The sequence below is a fragment of the Ostrea edulis genome, chromosome 3, assembly GCF_947568905.1.
Source record: "Ostrea edulis chromosome 3, xbOstEdul1.1, whole genome shotgun sequence".
NCBI lineage: Eukaryota > Metazoa > Mollusca > Bivalvia > Ostreida > Ostreidae > Ostrea > Ostrea edulis.
In genome coordinates, this window is record NC_079166.1 from 85345495 (window position 1) to 85367115 (window position 21621).

At 35.4% G+C, this 21621-nt stretch overlaps 1 protein-coding gene across 3 annotated transcripts in view; it reads left to right on the forward strand.

Annotated features, from left to right (window-relative positions):
• Window positions 1-11547: 11547 nt before the first annotated feature.
• The window catches only part of LOC125672970 (potassium voltage-gated channel subfamily KQT member 1-like), a 32431-nt gene continuing 22357 nt past the window's right edge, over window positions 11548-21621 (forward strand). Inside the window, exons 1-2 of one of the 3 annotated variants that reach the window (XM_048909179.2) lie at window positions 11548-11599; window positions 20235-20654. In XM_048909179.2, coding sequence (XP_048765136.1) covers window positions 20329-20654 — 326 coding nt within the window. In that variant the 5' untranslated portion in view covers window positions 11548-11599; window positions 20235-20328. Of the gene's footprint in view, window positions 11600-11690; window positions 13324-19950; window positions 20037-20234; window positions 20655-21621 lie in introns of those variants that run through there. The other 2 variants (XM_048909178.2, XM_056159262.1) reach the window with 2 other exon arrangements.

Consider the following 21621-nt stretch of genomic DNA (forward strand, 5'->3'; position numbering starts at 1 on the left):
CTTTTTGTTTATTCAATGTGTAGCAAGGATCTACCAATTTGCTAAAAAAAAAACAACAACAACAACAAAATTGGGGGGAAAAATTCTTAAATTATAGACTGTGAGGTTAGGTTGGGGTCAAAATTGGATATGAAATTTAATGTGATGCATGAATATAGGGCATCCCTATGTTTGTGTGGATTCATGACTTTGTTTTGCTTATAGGTTAATATTAGGTTAAAACATTAGGGAATGAAAGTGAGTAAAAAATCTTTTGATGAAGAACAGCAGGGCTAGTTTGAGTCAGATGAGTATCTCGGTCCATGGGCCTCTTGTTGTTAACTATCTGTTTCTCATTATTATATCCAAAAGCAATTAAATACATTTGTGCAAATGAAAAACAAGATGTGTTTGTGAAACACAAATGCCCCCCGATAATGGCCAATTCCGAAGATGGCCAAGGTCACAAGGACAAATATCTTGGTACCAGTAGATTGATTGATTGTATCTTGCTTAACGTCTCGCTCAAGAATTTTTCACTCATATGGAGACGTCACCAAGACCGGTGAAGGGCTTCAAATTTAGGCCTATGCTCGGCGCTTACGGTCATTGAGCAGTGAAGGTTCTTTAGCGTGCCACACCTACTGTGACACGTGACATTCATTTTTAAGGTCATCTCCGAGGACCCGTGACATTCACAACTGATGGAACTGTCACTATCTGTTTTAACGACTTAGGTCTGTCGCAGCCGGGATTTGAACCACGGCCTTCCGCATGTGAGGCAAACGCTCTAACCTCTCGGCCACCGCGGCGGTTTGGTACCAGTAGAAAGATCTTGTCACAAGAAATGCTCATGTGTGATATGAAAGCTCTAATATTTAACATTTACAAGTTATGACCAATGTCAATTTTATTGAAAGTAGGTCAAATGTCAAGGTCAAAAGGTTTAGTACCAACTGAAAGGTCTTCTCACAAGGAATACTCATGTGAAATATCAAAGCTCTATCTCTTGCTGTTCAAAAGTTATTAGCAAGGTTAAAGTTTTCAAAAAGTAGGTCAAAATCCAAGGTCATGGTCACAAGGTAAAAAATGCTGGTATCCACGGAAAGGTCTTGTCATAAGGAATACGCATGTGAAATATCAAAGCTGTATCACTTACTGTTCAAAAGTTATTAGCAATGTTAAAGTTTCAGACAGAATGACAGACAGGACAAAAACAATATGTCCTTCGATCTGGGGGGCATAAAAATACATGAAAACAAAATCCAATGCACCAGGAATGAAAACTACCTGGTAGAGGTATTTTAAAGGGTGAGCCAGAGTGAGAAAAATGGTGAAATAGAGTGAAACACATCGTGAGATGGAGAGTGGGACAGATGGTGAGATGAAGAGTATGTGAGATATGGTAAAATTAAGAAAGAGATGAAGAGTGGGACAAGTGGTGAGACAAGTGTCTGAGACAAATGGCAAAATAAAGTGTGAGACAAATGGTGAGATGAAAAAATAAGACAAATGGTGAGATGGGTCTGAGACAAATGGAGAAATAAAGAGACAAATGATGAAATAAAGAGTAAGACAAATGGTTAGATGAAAAGTGTGAGATAAAGAGTGAGACAAATGGTGATTTAAAGAGTGAGACAAATTGTGAAATAATGAGTGAGACAAATTATGAAATAAAGAGTGAGATAAATGGTAAGATTAATAGTGTCTGAGACAAATGGTGAGATGAAGAGTGTATGAGACAAATGGTGAAATAAAGAGTGAGACAAATGATGAGATGAAGAATGTGTGAGATTAATGGTGAGATGAAGAATGTCTGAGACAAATGGTGAGATAAAGAATGAGACAAATGGTGAAATAAAGTGAGACAAATAGAGAGATCAAGAGTGTCTGAGAATAATGGTGAGATAAAGAGTGAGACAAATGGTGAAATAAATGGTGAGATTAAGAGTGCTTGAGGCAAAGAGTGAGACAAATTATGAAATAAAGAATTAGATAAGTGGTGAGATGTAGAATGTGTGAGACAAATGGTGCAATAAAGAGTGAGACAAATGTTGAGATGAAGAGTGAGACAAATGCGATAAAGAGTGAGACAAATGGTGAAATGTAGAGTGAGACAAATGGCGAAATAAAGACTGAGATAAATGGTGTGTTGAAGAGTGTCTGAGACAAATGGTGAAATGAAGACTGTGAGACAAATGGTGAAATAAAGAGACAAATGATGAGATGAAGAGTGTCTAAAAAATGGTGGAATAAAGAGTGAGATAAATGGTGAGATGAAGAGTGTGTGAGACAAATGGTGAAATGAGTCTGAGACAAATGGTGAGATAAAAAATGAGTTGAAGAGTGTGAGACATGGTGAAATTAAGAAAGAGATGAAGAGTGTCTGGGACAAATGGCAAAATAAAGAGTGAGACAAATGATGAAATGAAGAATGAGACAAATGGTGAGATGGGTCTGAGATTAATGGAGAAATAAAGAGTGAGACAAATGTTGAAATAAAGAGTAAGACAAATGGTGGGATGAAAAGTGTGTGAGATAAATGTTGAGATAAAGAGACAAATTGTGAAATAAAGTGATACAAATGGTGCAATGAAGAGTGAGACAAATGGTGAAATAAAGAGTGAGACAAATGGTGAGATTAAGAGTGAGACAAATGGTGAAATGAAGAGTGAGACAAATGATGAAATAAAGAGTGAGATAAATGATGAGATGAAGAGTGTGTGAGATTAATGGTGAAATGAAGAGTGTATGTGACAAATGGTGAAATAAAGAGTGAAATGAAGAATGTCTGAGACAAATGGTGAAATAAAGAATGACACATGGTGAAATAAAGTGTGAGACAAATAGAGAGATCAAGATTGTCTGAGACAAATGGTGAAATAAATGGTGAGATTAAGGGTGCCTGAGGCAAAGAGTGAAACAAATTATGAAATAAAGAATTAGATAAATGGTGAGATGAAGAGTGTTTGAGACAAATGGTGCAATAAAGAGTGAAACAAATGTTGAGATGAAGAGTGAGACAAATGGTAAAATAAAGAGTTAGACAAATGGTGAGATGAAGAGTGTCTGAAACAAATGGTAAGATAAAGAGTGAGCAAATGGTGAGATAAAAAGTGGGTGAGATAAAGTGAGACAATTGGTGAGATGAGTCTGAGAAGAGTGTGTGAGACAAATGGTGAGATGAGTCTGAGACAAATGGTGAAATAAAGAATGAGTCGAGTGTGTGAGACATGGTAAGATTAAGAAAGAGATGAAGAGTGTCTGAGACAAATGGTGAAATAAAGAGTGAGACAAATGACGAAATAAAGAGTGAGACAATTGGTGAGGTAAAGATTCAGACAAATGTTGAAATAAAGAGTGAGATAAATGGTGAGATGAAAAGTGTGTGAGATAAATGTTGAGATAAAGAGTGAGACAAATGGTGAAATAAAGAGTGACACAAATAGTGCGATGAAGAGTGAGATAAAGAGATAAATGGTGTGATGAAGAGTGTCTGAGACAAATGGTGAGATGAGTGACTGAGACAAATGGTGAAATGAAGAGTTGAGCAGGTACTCTACATCGTCATCATGGTTGACTTTCTTTTAAAACTTGGATGAATATATAGATATCATGCAGCAATTTTGTCGATTCATTTAAAAAATAATCGCCTGAGTTGCTCAGTAGGTTAACACGTTGACTACTGAACTGTAAATCGTGTGTTCAAGTCCAGCAGGGTTTTTTTTTTTTTTTTCAGATTGTTTTCTACTAAAACTTCATTTTTTGACTATAACGTGAATTTGAAAGTTTTCAATTTCAAAATAGTGTATACATTATATCCACTTCTCATCCATATCAAATTTCTCAAAATAAAGGACATGTGCTTGTGTACCAGGGATACAAAAATCCCGAAGTATATGCAGTACCTGGGCATAAGTAAGTTCCCGAAGAAAATGTCCTCTTCATATTTCATATACAAAACCATATATTTTCAATTAATTTTCAGACACTCATTTCTTGACCAATTTTGATGAAATAAAAAGCACTGATCTCAGAATTGTTTATAGTATCATTTGATAATTTCAGAATTATTATATCATAACGTATAGCAAAGATATGACAATTTTAATACAAAGTTTGATTTTAGAGTACTTACTCTTTATATAAGTATGTGTAATTTTGGAATAAAAAAATCAACATTATGAATAAAATGTTATCTCTCTGCAATATTGCATCGTAACATTTTCTCTCTCAAAATTATGACAGTTTCTTCTGATGTTTCTAAACAAAATGTTGTTTATTTCATCCAAATAGAGGAAAAATTGGCTCCGAGCAAAAATGTTGAATATATATGGTTTCGTATGAAATATATAGTGGGAATTTTCTTTGGGAACTTACTTATGACCAATTACTGTAGATCTAGTGTCTAATAAATGATGTATGTAACAGGAGAATATATGTTCCTATTGAGGATCGAACCCGCAGGGCCTCTGGCACGGCAGTCCAGTGATCTCCCGATCAAGCTAAAGGGTTATTCCAGTTTCCTTGGAAGGCCATAAATCTCATTCTCTCACCAGAGGGCGCGTTACACAAGCTTTTTCACGGAACTCTGGGTAGAGAATGCATAAATCTAACACTACATTGTAAATTGATTCAACATAGCAATTTGCTACTGGAATACATATAAACTCAAACTGTTTAACGGTTATTTACCTTGTTTGGCCTTAAAGTTTTCTTCCAAAGCTTTGCAAAGTTCACAACGGTTTTTCGTAAAAGTAGCAACCACCACCCATTTTTTAAAAATTACCCAAACCAATAAAAATCAGGTGTAATTACCAATTTTGAGTATGCTGATTTCAAATCTGGATTCCTTTTACTCCAATTTCTTATAGAAAATGAGGTATAGTGTCTCAAACACCCCTACCGTCAGGTTGCCAAAAACGGAAAATGTTTCATTTCGCATCAAAAAGTGACCCAACTTTATTTCTTGAAACACCATTACCCAAAACAATAAAAAGCAGGTGTAATTACCAATTTTGAGTATGCTGAATCCAATTCTGAATTCCTTTTACCCCACTTCCTTACAGAAAATGAGATATAGTGTCTTAAACACCCCTACCGTCAGGTTGTCAAAAATTGAAAATGTTCCATTTCACATTAAAAAGTGACCTGAAAGTTATTTCTTGAAATAAGGCATACAACAGAAAAGGAAAACAATTAATACTAAATTGTTCCATGAACATTCTTAGTTGTTTTGGAAAGAATATATCTCACCTCTGGACTTCACGGATACAGGAAAAGAAGAGGAATACGGAGCGGATCAACGATCTTAAATTTAATCAGATTGGGTCATCGCCTAATGAACTGATGAACAGGAGCAAAAGTAAAATTAATAGGAAAACTGATTTATTAAACATCAGCAAGTCTTTTCCGAGAACTTCTGGTAGAGCTGTCGGGGGGGGGGGGGGGGGGGGGGGTTGTTGAGTTGCATCATTATCAGAATTTACCGAAACAGTGGACCCTCTGGCCAGTCTGGGAGCTGAGCTAGTTGCATCAAAACTGATAGAAGCAGAACTCTCTGGCCAGTCGGGGGGCTGAGTGGTATCAGAATCTATTATTTCTTTATTTTTATTTTTTCAAAATTCAGAAATTTAAAAACTGCATGATCAGATTTTTTTGTAACTCTAATACACATGTAATTAATTAATGTCCCTTTATTGCGATGACTCTTCAAGTACAAACTATGATATTTTTAAAAATAATGAAATGAAATGATAGATAAATAAATAAATAAAATATTTGTAAGTTACTTTATTTATCTGTAAGTAAGTCACTAATTAAGTGTAACTAGTGGCAGTGCAACTTGCAAGTGAAAATTGCATTATCTATAGCTTATGACCCCTTTTGCCTTGCCTTGTAATTAATATTGTTGAAAATTTGGCAAATAGCATTTTTAACCCCCCAGTCCATACCCCACTTTTCTTTAAACGTTAAAAATCCAGCTAATTCAGTGAGGAAGAAACGTCAGTACCATATTTCGAATTTCCTCTAGACTATATCAAATTAAATACCGCACTGTTATCAGTCACAGATTGACACTGGTAGGGGTATGGGGACCTGGGGCGCGTTTTACAAAAGAACTTACGATTTACGACAAACTTTACAGACTGGAATTTTCCAGTTTATTGTAAGGTCATTCACTGTAAATGCAAAATATTTTTTCTAAAATATTGAAAATTAAACCTGACAAAAGTTTTACTTCATTCATTCAAAGTAATAACTGTGTAATACAATTTAAGACTTGCGACTTTGTCGTAAGTTGTTTTGTAAAACCGGCCCCTGGTCTGCGAGTGTTATGGAAAAGATTCTGATGAAAATAAAGATTCACTCATCATTCAGAAATGAATAAACACTGTATTATTGTATACCATCGGTACGTTGTGAGTACGTTAATAATGGGAGTTATCTTTCCTTGGATATCTAAATCAATCAATACTATATGAACACGGGCAATTATCGTCCATGTTTGACCTCAGTATAATTTATTCATGCATAAAATGTATTAATATGTCACTCTTTGTTGCGTATTTCACCGTTAAGTAAATGTTTACATATACTCGCTCTGCTAAATCGCTTCAATCTCAAAGGGATTTTCTGGAATATATGCCTAATCACGTGAGATACGCTAAATATAGCTATTTTAGATCCGAACGATCAACTTCGCATCATTCGTAGGCTCTAGGTTTATCCATACTAGCCCGTAAAAAATAGGGTGGAACCTCGTCCCACATTTCCTGTAGAAATAAAAATAAAACATGACGCGCCACCTAGCGAGCGTGGTTGTTGCTAGTAAAAGGCTCCATGCTTTTGTCAACAACTTTCATTCAGAAAAAAAACATACAAGTCCTCGTTAGCAGCCTTGACTATTAAAACACGGGTATTGCATGCTGTATTCGGCGTGTTTGTTGAGAGTCCTATTCACAAACTAAACAGTGTCCAGGTTGAAAGTTTTGACAGAGATTTGACATGAAACATTTATAAAAACTAGAAGCGTGTTTCAATTAAGAAAATAGATCTAGATGGAAAACGTAATACTAAAAATCATATAAATCGCTTATTGCTTGATTTTAACTCGAAATATTTTGGCTTATTTTGTCAATACACGTCTTTTAAACTTATTTTCAAAAATTATTGAATCAAGACATACGTTCCAATTGGTTTTATCATATATCTGAATGACTTAAACTTTTCGACCTTTAGGGAAATTAACATGAGACGTGCAACACCTTCTTTTCAGCTTATTCAAATGAAAATTTGTCAAATTGTTAGAATGATGAACTTTGTGCTGTTATTAATTTTTAATTAGGATACATTTTCTAAAAATATATTTCCTTTGTAGTCTACAGGGCCAAGTTAGCGTCCTATGTGAAACTTTTCCTATTGCCTTTTAAACAGAATTTATCAGAATTATGTCCCTTGAAATGATCTTAGGTAAGAGTTGTTTTCCTTGAAATAGAAATATTTCCGTTCTTTGCGGTGTGATACAGTATGGTAAGATGTAAGTGTCTGAGACAAAGTTTCATCGATTCATGTTCAATTTATATCTAGAGTTGTGTCTCTTGAAACAGAATAAATCTCTGCTAGAGAAATGTCAATCAAAACAAAATTACATAATTAGGATGATGATATACTCCACTGAATGAATAAGAATGAGACTTGTTCTTCAGTTCTGTCCTTGAAATGGAATTGGTCAGGATGTCTGTGGAGATTATTCTCTGTAATTAGAGGGACACTTTTTTATACGTAGACAATCTACTGTTTTAATTTGATTAAGACATAACTTAATTGATTAACAAGCTGTAGAACTGACAGTTTTTGTCGTACATCCCCTCGCTGTGGTTGACGTGGAACATGAATTATTAAACAGATCAGTAGATTGATTCTCAAACTTTTCCGGGAGATTTGTCTCAAAACATGTACACCTCAATCAATACCCCTGCCTCATTTAGAACGAATTGATATGAAAAATAAACTCGGATAAACGATATACGTGGTATACCTATGTTCTGAATTGATTGCCGATTATATGTGTAGCCATTTGTCAATTTGTTAACTATTATCATTGTCTTTTTCTGAATTGAAAAATGGACAAACCCTCATTTGATTGAAAGAATATGGAGAGAAATATGAGAGCAGTTTGAATATTAAACAGCCAGTAACTATGGGTTGTTAAGATGTTTGAAAGATCAAATTGGAGTGCAGCTGATCTGACAATCAGGTGTACCTCCGCAGTAGATATTAATTTTCACATTAATATTTTAGTGTCTTCATATGAAGGAAAACATGTTTACCCATTCTTCGTGCGTTTTAAATATCTGTTATGGATTTAAAATGGTAGGATTCTCTTGTGTCATGGCGGATTATGTTAAAACACGTCATCCTATTACATAATATACAGTCTGGGGTTAAACACAAGTTCTACTTGTAAACATTTTATCCAGAAAGCAATGTAGAATGACATATATAATAATAATTATGATATAGAATAATACTTGCATATAATTCAGAGTCCCCTTCCCCCCATTAAAAAAAACCCACGAGATTCGCAAATTGCATTCTATATTCCTATATTTTTTCCACTTAGTACATGTACCATATATTTTTCTGCTCCCCCTCTCAATCTCTATCTCTCTCAATCTCTATCTCTCTCTTTCTCTCTCGCTAGCCGACCAAACCTAGTAAGTGAGGACGTCCTCACAATGTGAAGAAGAGAATACACGTACATGTACATGTGTATATTATTCTAAAGGCAAAAAAATACTATGTTAGCTATAGGGATACCTCTAAGTTTATCTAATACTCTCTTTCGAATTATGAAAAAAAGAAGGTTTTTGAGAGAATATTAGTAAGGACATGTCCTCACACCACTTGTCCTCACAAAGCTAATATTTTGTATCTACATCTTTCACATGCTGGTCACATTTATGAGGACGTAACTGTGAGGACATTTTTTTTTGGAGGGGGTCCTCATAGTGCAATTCTGTCCTCACAACTTCTGTCCATTGGTTGAAATTTGTTCTCTGCATGGTTTACTGCCCCACCCCCTCTCTAATTTGAGATGTAATAACCATCTGTGTCGTGGCCTTTTCAGTGCTTATTTATACATATGTATATGTCGTATTTTCGTTATTTCGAGACTAAACGTCGCGAAATATCATTATGTTGTCTTTTCACCTCGAAATAACAAGAAGACGATAAATTGTAAATTGATACAAATCGGCCACCATACTTAGCCAAGACTAGCTGCTACGCTACGATCATCAACTCAGCCTAGCTCAAAGACTTGTTATAACAACTATTACCACTAGGGAGCGCTAATTTAGTTTCTGTTTGATTTTCTCGGACATAAACTGTAAAACACATCCAATTCCGAGAGATATGATTGGTTGCACATGAACATTGTTTAACGTCCATCTTCAGAAGCTTTCACTCACATGGAGACGTATCCATTGCCGGTGAAGGGCTGCAAAATTTATTAGGCCTATTCTTGGCGCTTGTACGACCCCTGAGTAGAGAGGGACCATTATCGTGCTCGCTAGAGATTTACAGAAACAGCCGGGCTTCTGGTTGAACGAGACTATGAACCTGATTAAATATGATTTTAAAAAACACACATCTAAAAGTGAATTCGGTGACCTCTAATCAAAGAACCTGATTCACAAACCCCAAAATATGGCCCTTAAAATATACAAAAATGAAAGTAAACGTTGAATAGGAGTATTGGTGTATTAGAATCCGGGGTTTAAAAAAACATGTTAAATTTTAAAAATCAATATATGCACCCAGGGGTGCATAAGCCGAGTTGCATGGGAAACATTGTAAAGTCAGGAATGATGTGGCATATTTATAATTGTGAAGAACTAATTTCAGTTTTAACCTTTTCAAGTTACTGTCCAGAAACCATATTTGTCTGAAGTTTTCAATCTATTTTTGGTCACTATGACCTTGACCTTTGACCTTTTTTCTCCAAAATCAATAGGAGCCTTGCTTTGTTGGTATCCAACAATATAATCAAGTTTAATTTGATTCAAATTAAAAAATTTCAAGTTATTCTCCGGAAACTAATTTTTTTTTTAAATTTTAAATCTATTTTTGGTCACTGTGACCTTGACCTTTGACCCATTTTCTCCAAAATCAATAGGGGTCTTCCTTACCTGGTACATAACAATATCTATAAGTATCATTTGATTCGGATTTAAACTTTCTGAGTTATCATCCGGAAACCAAATATTTCTGAAATTTTCATTCTATATTCGGTCACTGTGACCTTGACCTTTGACCTTTTTTTCTCCAAAATCAATAGGGGTCTTCCTTACCTGGTACCCAACAATATATCAAAGTTTCATTTGATTCGGATTTAAACGTTCTGAGTTATCATCCGGAAACCAAATTTTTCTGAAATTTTCATTCTATTTTCGGTCACTGTGACAATTCATAATAATTTGACAATTTTTCTCCAAAATCAATAGGGGTTTTCCTTACCTGGTACCCAACAATATATCAAAATTTCATTTGATTAGACTGTAAACTTTTCGAGTTATCATCCGGAAACCAACTGTTGAGGCCCGCCCGCATCACCAAACCAATAGCCGAGTTCAACTTCGTTGCAACTCGGCTAAAAATAGGAGCACAACTAAAGCTGTATACATACTAGAACCGGATATGGTACCGTATTTTTGCCATTTTCACCAAAAACTGGTTATTTTGTAAAGGTTTTGCCATACTGGTTTCATCTCGCCCAACATATTTAAAGTAATGAAAATTATGTAAATTCTCTCAACAATGATTTTATTTCTTTTCTCACAATGTTTCGGACATTGGTTTTTTGTTTATTTGTTATTTTTATAAATACAATGTAAAAGAAATTCTAAAATTACAGCAAAGGATTGCAAGATGTTTATGTACTGTAAAGCAGTACAAGTTTCGATCATTTTGGTAACAATCGACACATACATGTATAACTTTGACAACTAAGTTATCGGTTTTCTAAGCAGATGAGAAAGGAGGGGTGGGGGTGGGTGCAGAAGTTTTTGACTTCATCTTCAATTTTGTCCAAAAAAGGACAGATTTCCATGTGCCCATAGTCCAAGTTTCTTAATCGTTAGCCCCCCCCCCCCCCCCTTCCCCCCTTGGAGGGCTCCAAAATTCGTAATCGTGGAGCGGGCCTTCACTATATATATATATATATAGGCTCTATTCTTCAGTTCAGTCCTACATTATTACATGTACCATTCATGCCATTCAATACTACTATCCAAACGGGGGAGGGAGGGGGGGGTCAGACTGTCAGCTAATGTATCTGAGTAATGGAAAATGAGACGTTAAAAATGGGTGGAACATACACTAACCCCCCCCCCCCCTTCCTGTTTTACGTGCCTGAAATAAGCTAGTTATTAACCATGTAATGATAAAGAGTTTCCTAATATTTTGACACATGATATCATGTAATGATATTTACAGACAGCTTTTTTTCCGGTTACCTGAAATTTTTTCAGCACGGAACTTCCCTGAGTAGTACGCGACATTCGAGAACACAGTATATAGTAGGCCTAGCGCTGCGTCGGGGGAATACATTTAGGTAAATTTTGACATGTTATTCTGCTCTAAAACACAAAGAATAAGCGATTTTTTGTTTAAATTTGGAGTTTACTTTTACATGAAATTTGTCCGGATTAGGATTATCTTTTAAATAAGCATTGGGTTTGAAAACTGAATGTGTCTTATGAACACATGGCAGTTGTTAAATTACTGTTATACTCAGTGTACATCGGATTGTTCATTCATTCATTCATTGTTTATAACAGAATGGATTAGCATTTCTTTTTTTCTTTTTTTAATTCACGATAGAGAATATTAAAATGAAAATATAAAAGACGATATATGTTTGTAATGTCAAAAACTTAAATAGAGCAAAAATTGCTGTCATTTTGGTGTTGAAAATTTTGTTGTAAAATCTTGATTTGCTATTTCAACAAAATTTTTAAAAAAGGGTAAATTAACTTTTGTTACTGATGTTTGTGTTAGAAAGTCTGCTCGGAGGCTCTGAATGAAGTAAAATTACATTGTCTTCCCGTACAAAAACTGATAATCTATTTGATACTATATATATTCAATATAACCGAAATCTTTGTATTGATAAAATCTTGAACTGAAGTTTTAATCATATCAATGATTATTTTTAAAGATACACACAACTACCCCACCAGCACATTTTTACAACAAAATAAAGTTTTTTTCAGAAAAAGCTAGATGTTATATGCTAATAATATCACAATCTAATTAAAATTAGAGCGATATACGTGAGCGGATCAAAGGATCTAATTTTAATTAGATTGATAATATCATTAACTTAAACGATGTTATATCCTCATGGTGACGGCGACGTAATCTTTGATACGAGTCGTACATGTGATATTAAGAAAATGGAGAGGGAAATTAAACACGTAAAGGAAATACTCTCTGACCTGAATGTAAGAAAGATGTCTATAGAAGATGATGTCACTTAACAATTACTGTTAATTGTGTGAATATTCAGGATATCGAATTAAACTATTAAATCTCTTTAGTAGGCTTTTAATAATGCCTTACATGTGAAATTTCATGTCTGTGTTTAAAGCCATTTATAAGTATAAGTCGTGGCATTTAAGATAAGTGTGCTGTGTATTGCGATATTAAGCCTCCTTTGTCCCACAATACACACACTTTTTGTCCATTCCGACAGCCGCGCTTCATTATAGTCTGAGGACACGAAGAAAGCCGCCGCCCCCTAAGATTGGACCTATTGACTTAGTTAAATATCCCAGGGATACTTACTACAGGGCACTGCAATACCCAGCCTTCACCTTACGTTTAAACTTCTCTCTTCACAGCGGTTTTTCTTTAGGACCAGCTAAGCGTGGCAGTAGATTCTAAATTGATCCGCCTTATTGCATGGCATGTCACGTTGAGGGGGGACAGTACGCGTGGTTTGTGGAGACCCTCCCGATTTGACGCCGGTTGTTTTGAGTCTGTGCGTGTTTGGCATTAGTCACTGTCTGTGTTTCTGTCCGTGTAATGATTGTGACACTCTAAAGGTGATTCATTTCCTCAGCAGTGAATTAGGAGAAACCCTGACTGGATAAGAGTGACGCCCCCTGTCGTGTTTCCCTACCTAGTCAGGAGTCTGTGAAACTCGTTCCAATCCCAACGAAACACCCCCACCCACCCAACCCGTCTTTGTGCATATTTTTGTGTTCTTTCTGGAAAGTCTTGTGGATATAGAGTTTACACGGAGACTTAATCATGAAGAACTATGTGGAAAAGGTATTTAATTCTTATAAGACTGATAATTCATTTATATAGCTACACATACTGAAATTCAATCTTAATGGTTTAATGTCAAAATTTCAAGGCTTTTCAACTTGTTTAATTATTCATATGAAACGGCAACAAAAAGTCATTGATATTAAGTGAAGATCAATGTTAACCAGGACGAGAGGAAATCCATAAAGTGCAATTCAGGTATAAAATATAAAACTGCACATCTGTAACGGTGTCAACATATGGCAAGGGACCACGTGATTACAGAGTGAGGGGTGGTCTTATTATGATTGATGTTTGTATACAGGAAGACTTATCAACAACAGCTGAAGCCCCACTCGGATTGGGGACGATTTCATTTATCCTACAGATAAATAATTTTTGTGTGTGATAGTTTGCATCGCCTAATTACATATTAAAACTCCGTGTATGTGAAACACGTGAGACTTTTAAAATGCCTTTTATGTCCTGAGTAGAGGTGAATATATCCTTCCATTTAAATTCTTTTGAATGAAGAAAAAAAAAATGAAGTATCAGGTTTGACAAATGTACATTTGTTGTCTCAATTGTAAATAGATTTACTTTATTACAAAGAATTTAAAGGTCAGACGCAGACTTAATAGTAAATGTGTATATTTAATGAGTTCTCACTCTATAGTTCAGTACAGCCCCCTCCCCTCCTGCTGCCCCGGGCTCACTCAGACATTTCTCTCCCATTCTGAGGCGCCGGCACGTCTCTACTTCACGTCCTCCTTGGGCTCAATCAAATCTCACTATGACTTTCTTCTGTCCTTGGGCTCAATCAAGTCTCACCATGACTTCCTTCTGTCCTTGGGTTCAGTCATGTTTACCCCTGACTTCCGCCTGTCCTTGTCATGTTTCCTCCTGGCTTCCGCCTGTTCTTTGGTTCAGTCATGTTTCCTTCTGTCCTTGGGTTCAATCATGTTTCCTCCTGACTTCCTTCTGTCCTTGGGTTCAGTCATGTTTCCTACTGACTTCCTTCTGTTCTTGGGTTCAGTCATGTTTCATCCTGACTTCCTTCTGTCCTTGGGTTCAGTTATGTTTCATCCTGACTTCCGCCTGTTCTTGGGTTCAGTCATGTTTCTTTCTGTTCATGGGTTCCGTCATGTTTCCTCCTGACTTCCTTCTGTCCTTGGGTTCAGTCATGTTTCCTCCTTACTTCTGCCTGTTCTTAAGCACGGTCATGTTTCCTCCTGACTGCCGCCTGTTCTTGGGTTCAGTCATGTTTCCTCCTGACTGCCGCCTGTTCTTGGGTTCAATCATGTTTCCGCCTGTCTGTGTGTGAAGTCATGTTTCCTCCTGTTTTTGGGTTTGCCCCGTGGGGATCCGGATTTGAATAGGTCCTCATTACCTCTTGTGTGTCGTAAGAGGCGACTAAATGGGGCGTTCCTTTGGTGATACCGCAAAAACCGAGGCCCCGTGTCACAGCAAGTGTGGCACGATAAAGATCCCTCCCTGCTCAATGGGCATAAGCGCCGAGCATAGGCCTAAATTTTGCAGCCCTTCACCGGCAATGGCGACGTCTCCATATGAATGAAAGATTCTCGAGCGAGACGTTAAACAAGATACAATCAATCAATCATATTCTAGGGTTCAGTCATATTATTTCCTGACTTCTGTCTGTCCTTGGATTCAATCATGAATCTTCATTAGGATAGCATCTCTCTCTCTCTCTCTCTCTCTCTCTCTCTCTCTCTCTCTCTCTCTCTCTCTCTCTCTCTCTCTCTCTCTCTCTCTTCTAGTATGTATGTATACAATCATGACAATGGTCATAGAATGGGGATCGTCCTGAACAATGTCGATTTTGAAATTCTGATTTTTCTTAATGGAAGTCTATTTTTAGTTCTGTTTAATTAATCTATTGTTCGATTGATATCCATCTGTGTAATTAGATCGGATGACAGACAAGGGTGAGACTACTCATGCACTAAAGGGAGGTGACTCCAGCCTGACATTTTTGTCTGTTTTCTGTGGGTGTCGGGGGCAGCATTATATCTGATTGTCACAGAACATTAATCCCCCTGTCTGAGTATTTTGCAACCAATGAGATAATCTACAGATTGGCAGATTACTGTCTTTTAGATAAGCAACATATTATGCCGGAGGGATCATGAATTGTATGGAATGGTTGGAAGATTTGTAATTAAGAGTTCTCTTGATACAGATATGGAGACATTATGATGACACGCGGTCATCGTTACTTTAGCTGGTCTATCATGTCAATGATCAAGGCGATGAAAAAGGTCTTAATAAAAGCGATAATAAAGGCCATCATAAAAGCATTGATAAAGGTGATATACATATCATTCCCTCCAATAGCAACTGTTCTTTCGAAGACAATATAATATATGCTGGAATGTGCACTAATTAATTTTTTGCGTGACTATCGTGTATTTGTTTCTTCAGTTTTCAATAAAATGTCACACAAACGAATTAAGCGCCTGTTCCATGTACATAATCTGTCCAATGTTTGGTGATCCTTCAACTCGCTACATCGATAATTGCCTATACTATACTGATAATTGCCTATAATGCTATATTGATAATTGCCTATAATGCTATATTGATAATTGCCTGTAATGCTATATTGATAATTGCCTATAATGCTCTATTGATAATTGCCTATAATGCTCTATTGATAATTGCCTATAATGCTCTATTGATAATTGCCTATAATGCTATATTGATAATTGCCTATAATGCTCTATTGATAATTGCCTATACTATACTGATAATTGCCTATAACACTGTATTGATAATTGCCTATCATATTATATTGATAATTGCCTATAATATTATATTGATAATTGCCTATAATATTATATTGATAATTGGCTATAATACTATGCTGATAATTGCCTATAATATTTTACTGATAATTGCGTATAACACGGTATTGATATTTGCCTATAATATTATATTGATGATTGTCTACAATACTATACTGATAATTGCCTATAATACTATATGGATTATTGGCTATAACACTATATTGATAATTGGCTATAATACTATATTGAGAATTGCCTATAATATTATACTGATAATAGCCTGTAATACTATATTGATGATTGCCTATAATATTACCGGTATACTGATAATTGCCTATACTATTATACTGTTAATTTCCTCTAATATGATTTTGATAATTATCTATGATACTATAAGAATAATTCTGTATAATATTATACTGATAATTGCTTATAATATCATAGTGTTAATTACCCATAAAACTAGACTTATAATTACCTATAAAACTATAGTGATAATTGCCTATGATATTATACTGATAATTGCCTATAATACTATATTGATAATTGCCTATAATATTATATATAATTGCCTAAGATATTATATTGATAATTGCCTATGATATTATATTGATAATTGCCTATAATATTATACTGATAATTGCTTATAATGCTATATTGATAATTGCCTATAATATTATATATAATTGCCTAAGATATTATATTGATAATTGCCTATGATATTATATTGATAATTGCCTATGATACTATATTGATAATTGCCTATGATACTATATTGATAATTGCCTATAATGCTATATTGATAATTGCCTATAATGCTATATTGATAATTGCCTATAATGCTATATTGATAATTACCTATAATGCTATATTGATAATAGCCTATAATGCTATATTGATAATAGCCTATAATGCTATATTGATAATTGCCTATAATGCTATATTGATAATTACCTATAATGCTATATTGATAATTGCCTATAATGCTATATTGATAATTACCTATAATGCTATATTGATAATTGCCTATAATGCTATATTGATAATAGCCTATAATGCTATAGTGATAATTGCCTATAATGCTATATTGATAATTGCCTATAATGCTATATTGATAATTACCTATAATGCTATATTGATAACTGCCTATAATGCTATATTGATAATTGCCTATAATGCTATATTGATGATTGCCTATAATGCTATATTGATAATTGCGTATAATGCTATATTGATGATTGCCTATAATGCTATATTGATAATTGCCTATAATGCTATATTGATAATTGCCTATAATGCTATATTGATAATTACCTATAATGCTATATTGATAATTGCCTATAATGCTATATTGATAATTGCCTATAATGCTATATTGATAATTACCTATAATGCTATATTGATAACTGCCTATAATGCTATATTGATAATATCCTATAATGCTATATTGATGATAGCCTGTGATGTTATATTGATAATTGCCTATAATGCTATATTGATAATTGCCTATAATGCTATATTGATAATTGCCTATAATGCTATATTGATAATTGCCTATAATGCTATATTGATAATTGCCTATAATGCTATATTGATAATTGCCTATAATGCTATATTGATAATTGCCTATAATGCTATATTGATAATTGCCTATAATGCTATATTGATGATTGCCTATAATGCTATATTGATGATTGCCTATAATGCTATATTGATAATTGCCTATAATGCTATATTGATGATAGCCTGTGATGTTATATGATGATAGCCTGTGATGTTATATTGATAATTGCCTATAATGCTATATTGATGATAGCCTGTGATGTTATATTGATGATAGCCTGTGATGTTATACTGTCTATATAATACTATACCCCTTCTAGTGCCCCGTGTCATTCATATAGAGACCACATCGGTTAGATGAAGTAAGAAAGCACCTGACACATATGGCACACCGTCGGATTTAAAGGGGGTACCAACCACTCGATATTTTTGTTGTTGCAAAAGTACTGCAATTTTGTGTCCTTTAACACGATTCAATTAAATTTACAATGTATTTATGGAGTACATGTGTATGTGAAAAACAAATTAACGTCTGAAGAATCCACGCTTGTGTCAAGATATAGACAGCAATATTCAACATTTTTGGATCAAGCGAAATTTTTTAATGCAGCATTTATATAGAAGATCTCAGAATAAATATTATAGCTAATGATTTTTTTGTAAAGTTCTTTTTGTTATTTATTTTTAACCTTTTCACGCAAGACTTTGAATGATGCGACATGTGATTTACGTCATGAAATCGACATTGTACAGGACCCCAAACCCGCTTGATGAAATGACAATAACGCTCTGCTTCTGTCCAATGTTCTCTGTATTAATTAAGACACTAATGACACAATAGTAGGTCAAACAAGCTACAACAACGAGAGAGGGACTGATATTTGTGTGTACATGTTTTCCAATCTCAACAATTCAAATGATATGTGCACAAAAATTTCTTATATCTGAAATAAGGACAGTTTAAACTTAACTGTAAATTAATTGTTACAAAATTATTTTCATGAAGTTGAAATAAAGCTTTAGCCCTTTAATCTCTTTGGGAAATTTTTAGACCCTTTTCGGAAATTTTTGACACTTTTTGTGAGGGAAATAATAAGACTGTAATTAAAGATTATACATGTATGTAAACACTGGTCTAAAATAAGTGTTTAGTAGGGAAAAAAATAAATTTTCCAAATCTACGTCCGATTTCGCTATTAAAATATAACAAAACACGGGGGCTTCCAGCCAAATTTCCCGTCCAGAATGTTAGTCTAGCACGTGACCGTACAAAATGTACTATCTGTGGACATGAAAGTAGCGTTACGGGTGGTCGGAATATTCTTTTATGACAGCGAATAAATCTGATTTTCTGACATGGTACATTTAAGAATTGGTCTTTAGAGGACCCATGTAATGTTCAATATTCTAATATGGCTGTTTCCTGGTGTTCAGAGGTCACGTGTAACACGTTTCAAAACTGAAGAGGATTTCGGTCCGATTTTCACTGAACCGCCTAGCTGTTTATATGTCTCTGAAATTGCAGCGACTGATTTCGACACCCCGTTTTACCCCAGGGAAAAATGGGCGATGCAGGTTTTCATCTGTGAAGACATAAAACGCTAATCTTATGAAATCATAATGAGAATTAGTCGAAAAATTTGTAAATCGAAGAAACTGATCTGTCTAAAGTTTAAATTTTATTTATTTGACGACGATTAACAAACCAGTTTTACAAATTATATTGTTACTTCTCTCATTGGCTTGGATTTGTGCGCGAAGGAGTCATTGATGTGGGAGGAAAAAGCGAAGTAAGGGGAGGAAACTCGCGTGTCCGAGCGGACGACCACATTTATTTATTTGTACCACGAATCCAAATAACACCCGACCTATGGCTTTAAATGTAACGCATAATGGTAACACCGGTGATAAACTTGGGGGGGGGGGGGTACTCTTTTCCAGTAAAGTTTTGGTTTTGACGGTGCTTCACAGCCCCCATCCCCTCGGTTACAAGCCTGATGTACCTGTCAATCATCGATGTCGCTGTGTCGCTTAAGCTGGCCAGATCACGGAACACGAAGAATAAAAACAGCTGGCCGACATCGATTTGGAAGTACAAAACGAATTGATATTCTCTCTCACTCAGTAAATAAATACAGGATTAAAAATAAATTGGAGATCAGGGAGATCCGCCTCCCACGTAAGTACGGACAAGTGCGGAGGCGGATCTTCTGACCCGCCGGTAGATGGAGCTGATATTGTTTCTGTCAATGTGTATATGTTATCCAAGCTCTCACTACACGACTTCATCATGTCCGTCCTATTCTGATATGACACTTGCTCATGTTGCACTCTAAATGCTCAGGCATTCGCATACTCTGTGTACGATGTACTATCGTTCATAAATACTCTGTTTATATTCAAAACTCTGTTTGCGCGTCATATGCAGTGCACAGTGTTATTTGCCGGTTGTGTGCTCTATCTGTTCCGCGGCGCTTGATGTACGAGTTTTAATTGCAATCAGACACCATTGTCCTCCACTATGTTTTAATGATCTTTTTCTTTCTTTTTTGGTTCCAGCTTTGAATAATTAATGTCCACTGTCGACAACAGCCGTAATTCCGCGGCCGCTCTGTGTAAAACTAGGCCCCGACTGGGAATGTAGCACCATCTAATGGAAAGAAGTGAGGACACTGAGAGGGCGCTGCTAAACCATAGCCCCACCGCCCCCTCACGGATCACGAGCGACACGCCCACTAACAATAACCACTTGTCCCGATCCCCGGAGAAACGATATGACGAACCTTCAGGCGACCAGGCGGAAGGGTCGTCCTCGGCGTGGATGGAGTTTAAGCCGGTCATTAACCAGATGGACAGGATCTTGGAAAATAAGTACCGTGTCCGAAATAAGATGCAGATATCGCTGACCATCCAGGGAAAGGTATACAACTTCTTAGAGAGACCCACGGGCTGGAAATGCTTCATCTACCACTTCACAGTGTAAGTACTAAGTGATAGTTGTATAATATAATGTTCGGTATACAACAGTTCTGTAATATAACGGTATACAACAGTTCTGTAATATAACGGTATACAACATTTCTGTTATATAACGGTATACAACAGTTCTGTAATATAACGGTATACAACAGTTCTGTAATGTAACGTTATACAACAGTTCTGTAATGTAACGATATACAACAGTTCTGTTATATAACGGTATACAACAGTTCTGTAATATAACGGTATACAACAGTTCTGTAATGTAACGTTATACAACAGTTCTGTAATGTAACGATATACAACAGTTCTGTTATATAACGGTATACAACAGTTCTGTAATATAACGGTATACAACAGTTCTGTAATATAACGGTATATGATTAATTGATTGATTTACGTCCCGTCGATAATTTTTCTCTCGTATGGAGACGTCACCAGCTGTAGGTGAAGTAAAGAAAAGACCTATCTTTAGTGCTCAGGGCTGTAGCAGTGAGGGTTCTTTATCGTGCCAACGCCTGTTATGAAACGGGACCTCCGTTTTTAAGGCCATATCCGGAAGACTCGTAATTCTCGCTTCTAAATGCCGAGCGTTTGGCGAAGGAGCAATCGTTGCCTATTTTAAAAGCTTAGGTTTGATGCGACAATAGCACAAGCGGGGCAATATAATGGTATACAGCAGTTCGGTAATATAATGGTATACAACAGTTCTGTAATATAACGGTATACAACAGTTTTGTAATATAAGGGTATACAACAGTTCTGTAATATAACGGTATACAACAGTTTTGTAATATAATGGTATACAACAGTTCTGTAATATAACGGTATACAACAGTTTTGTAATATAAGGGTATACAACAGTTCTGTAATATAACGGTATACAACAGTTCTGTAATATCACGGTATACAGCAGTTCTGTAACAGAACGGTATATTTTGAACATTTTTGCAATATATATGTACAT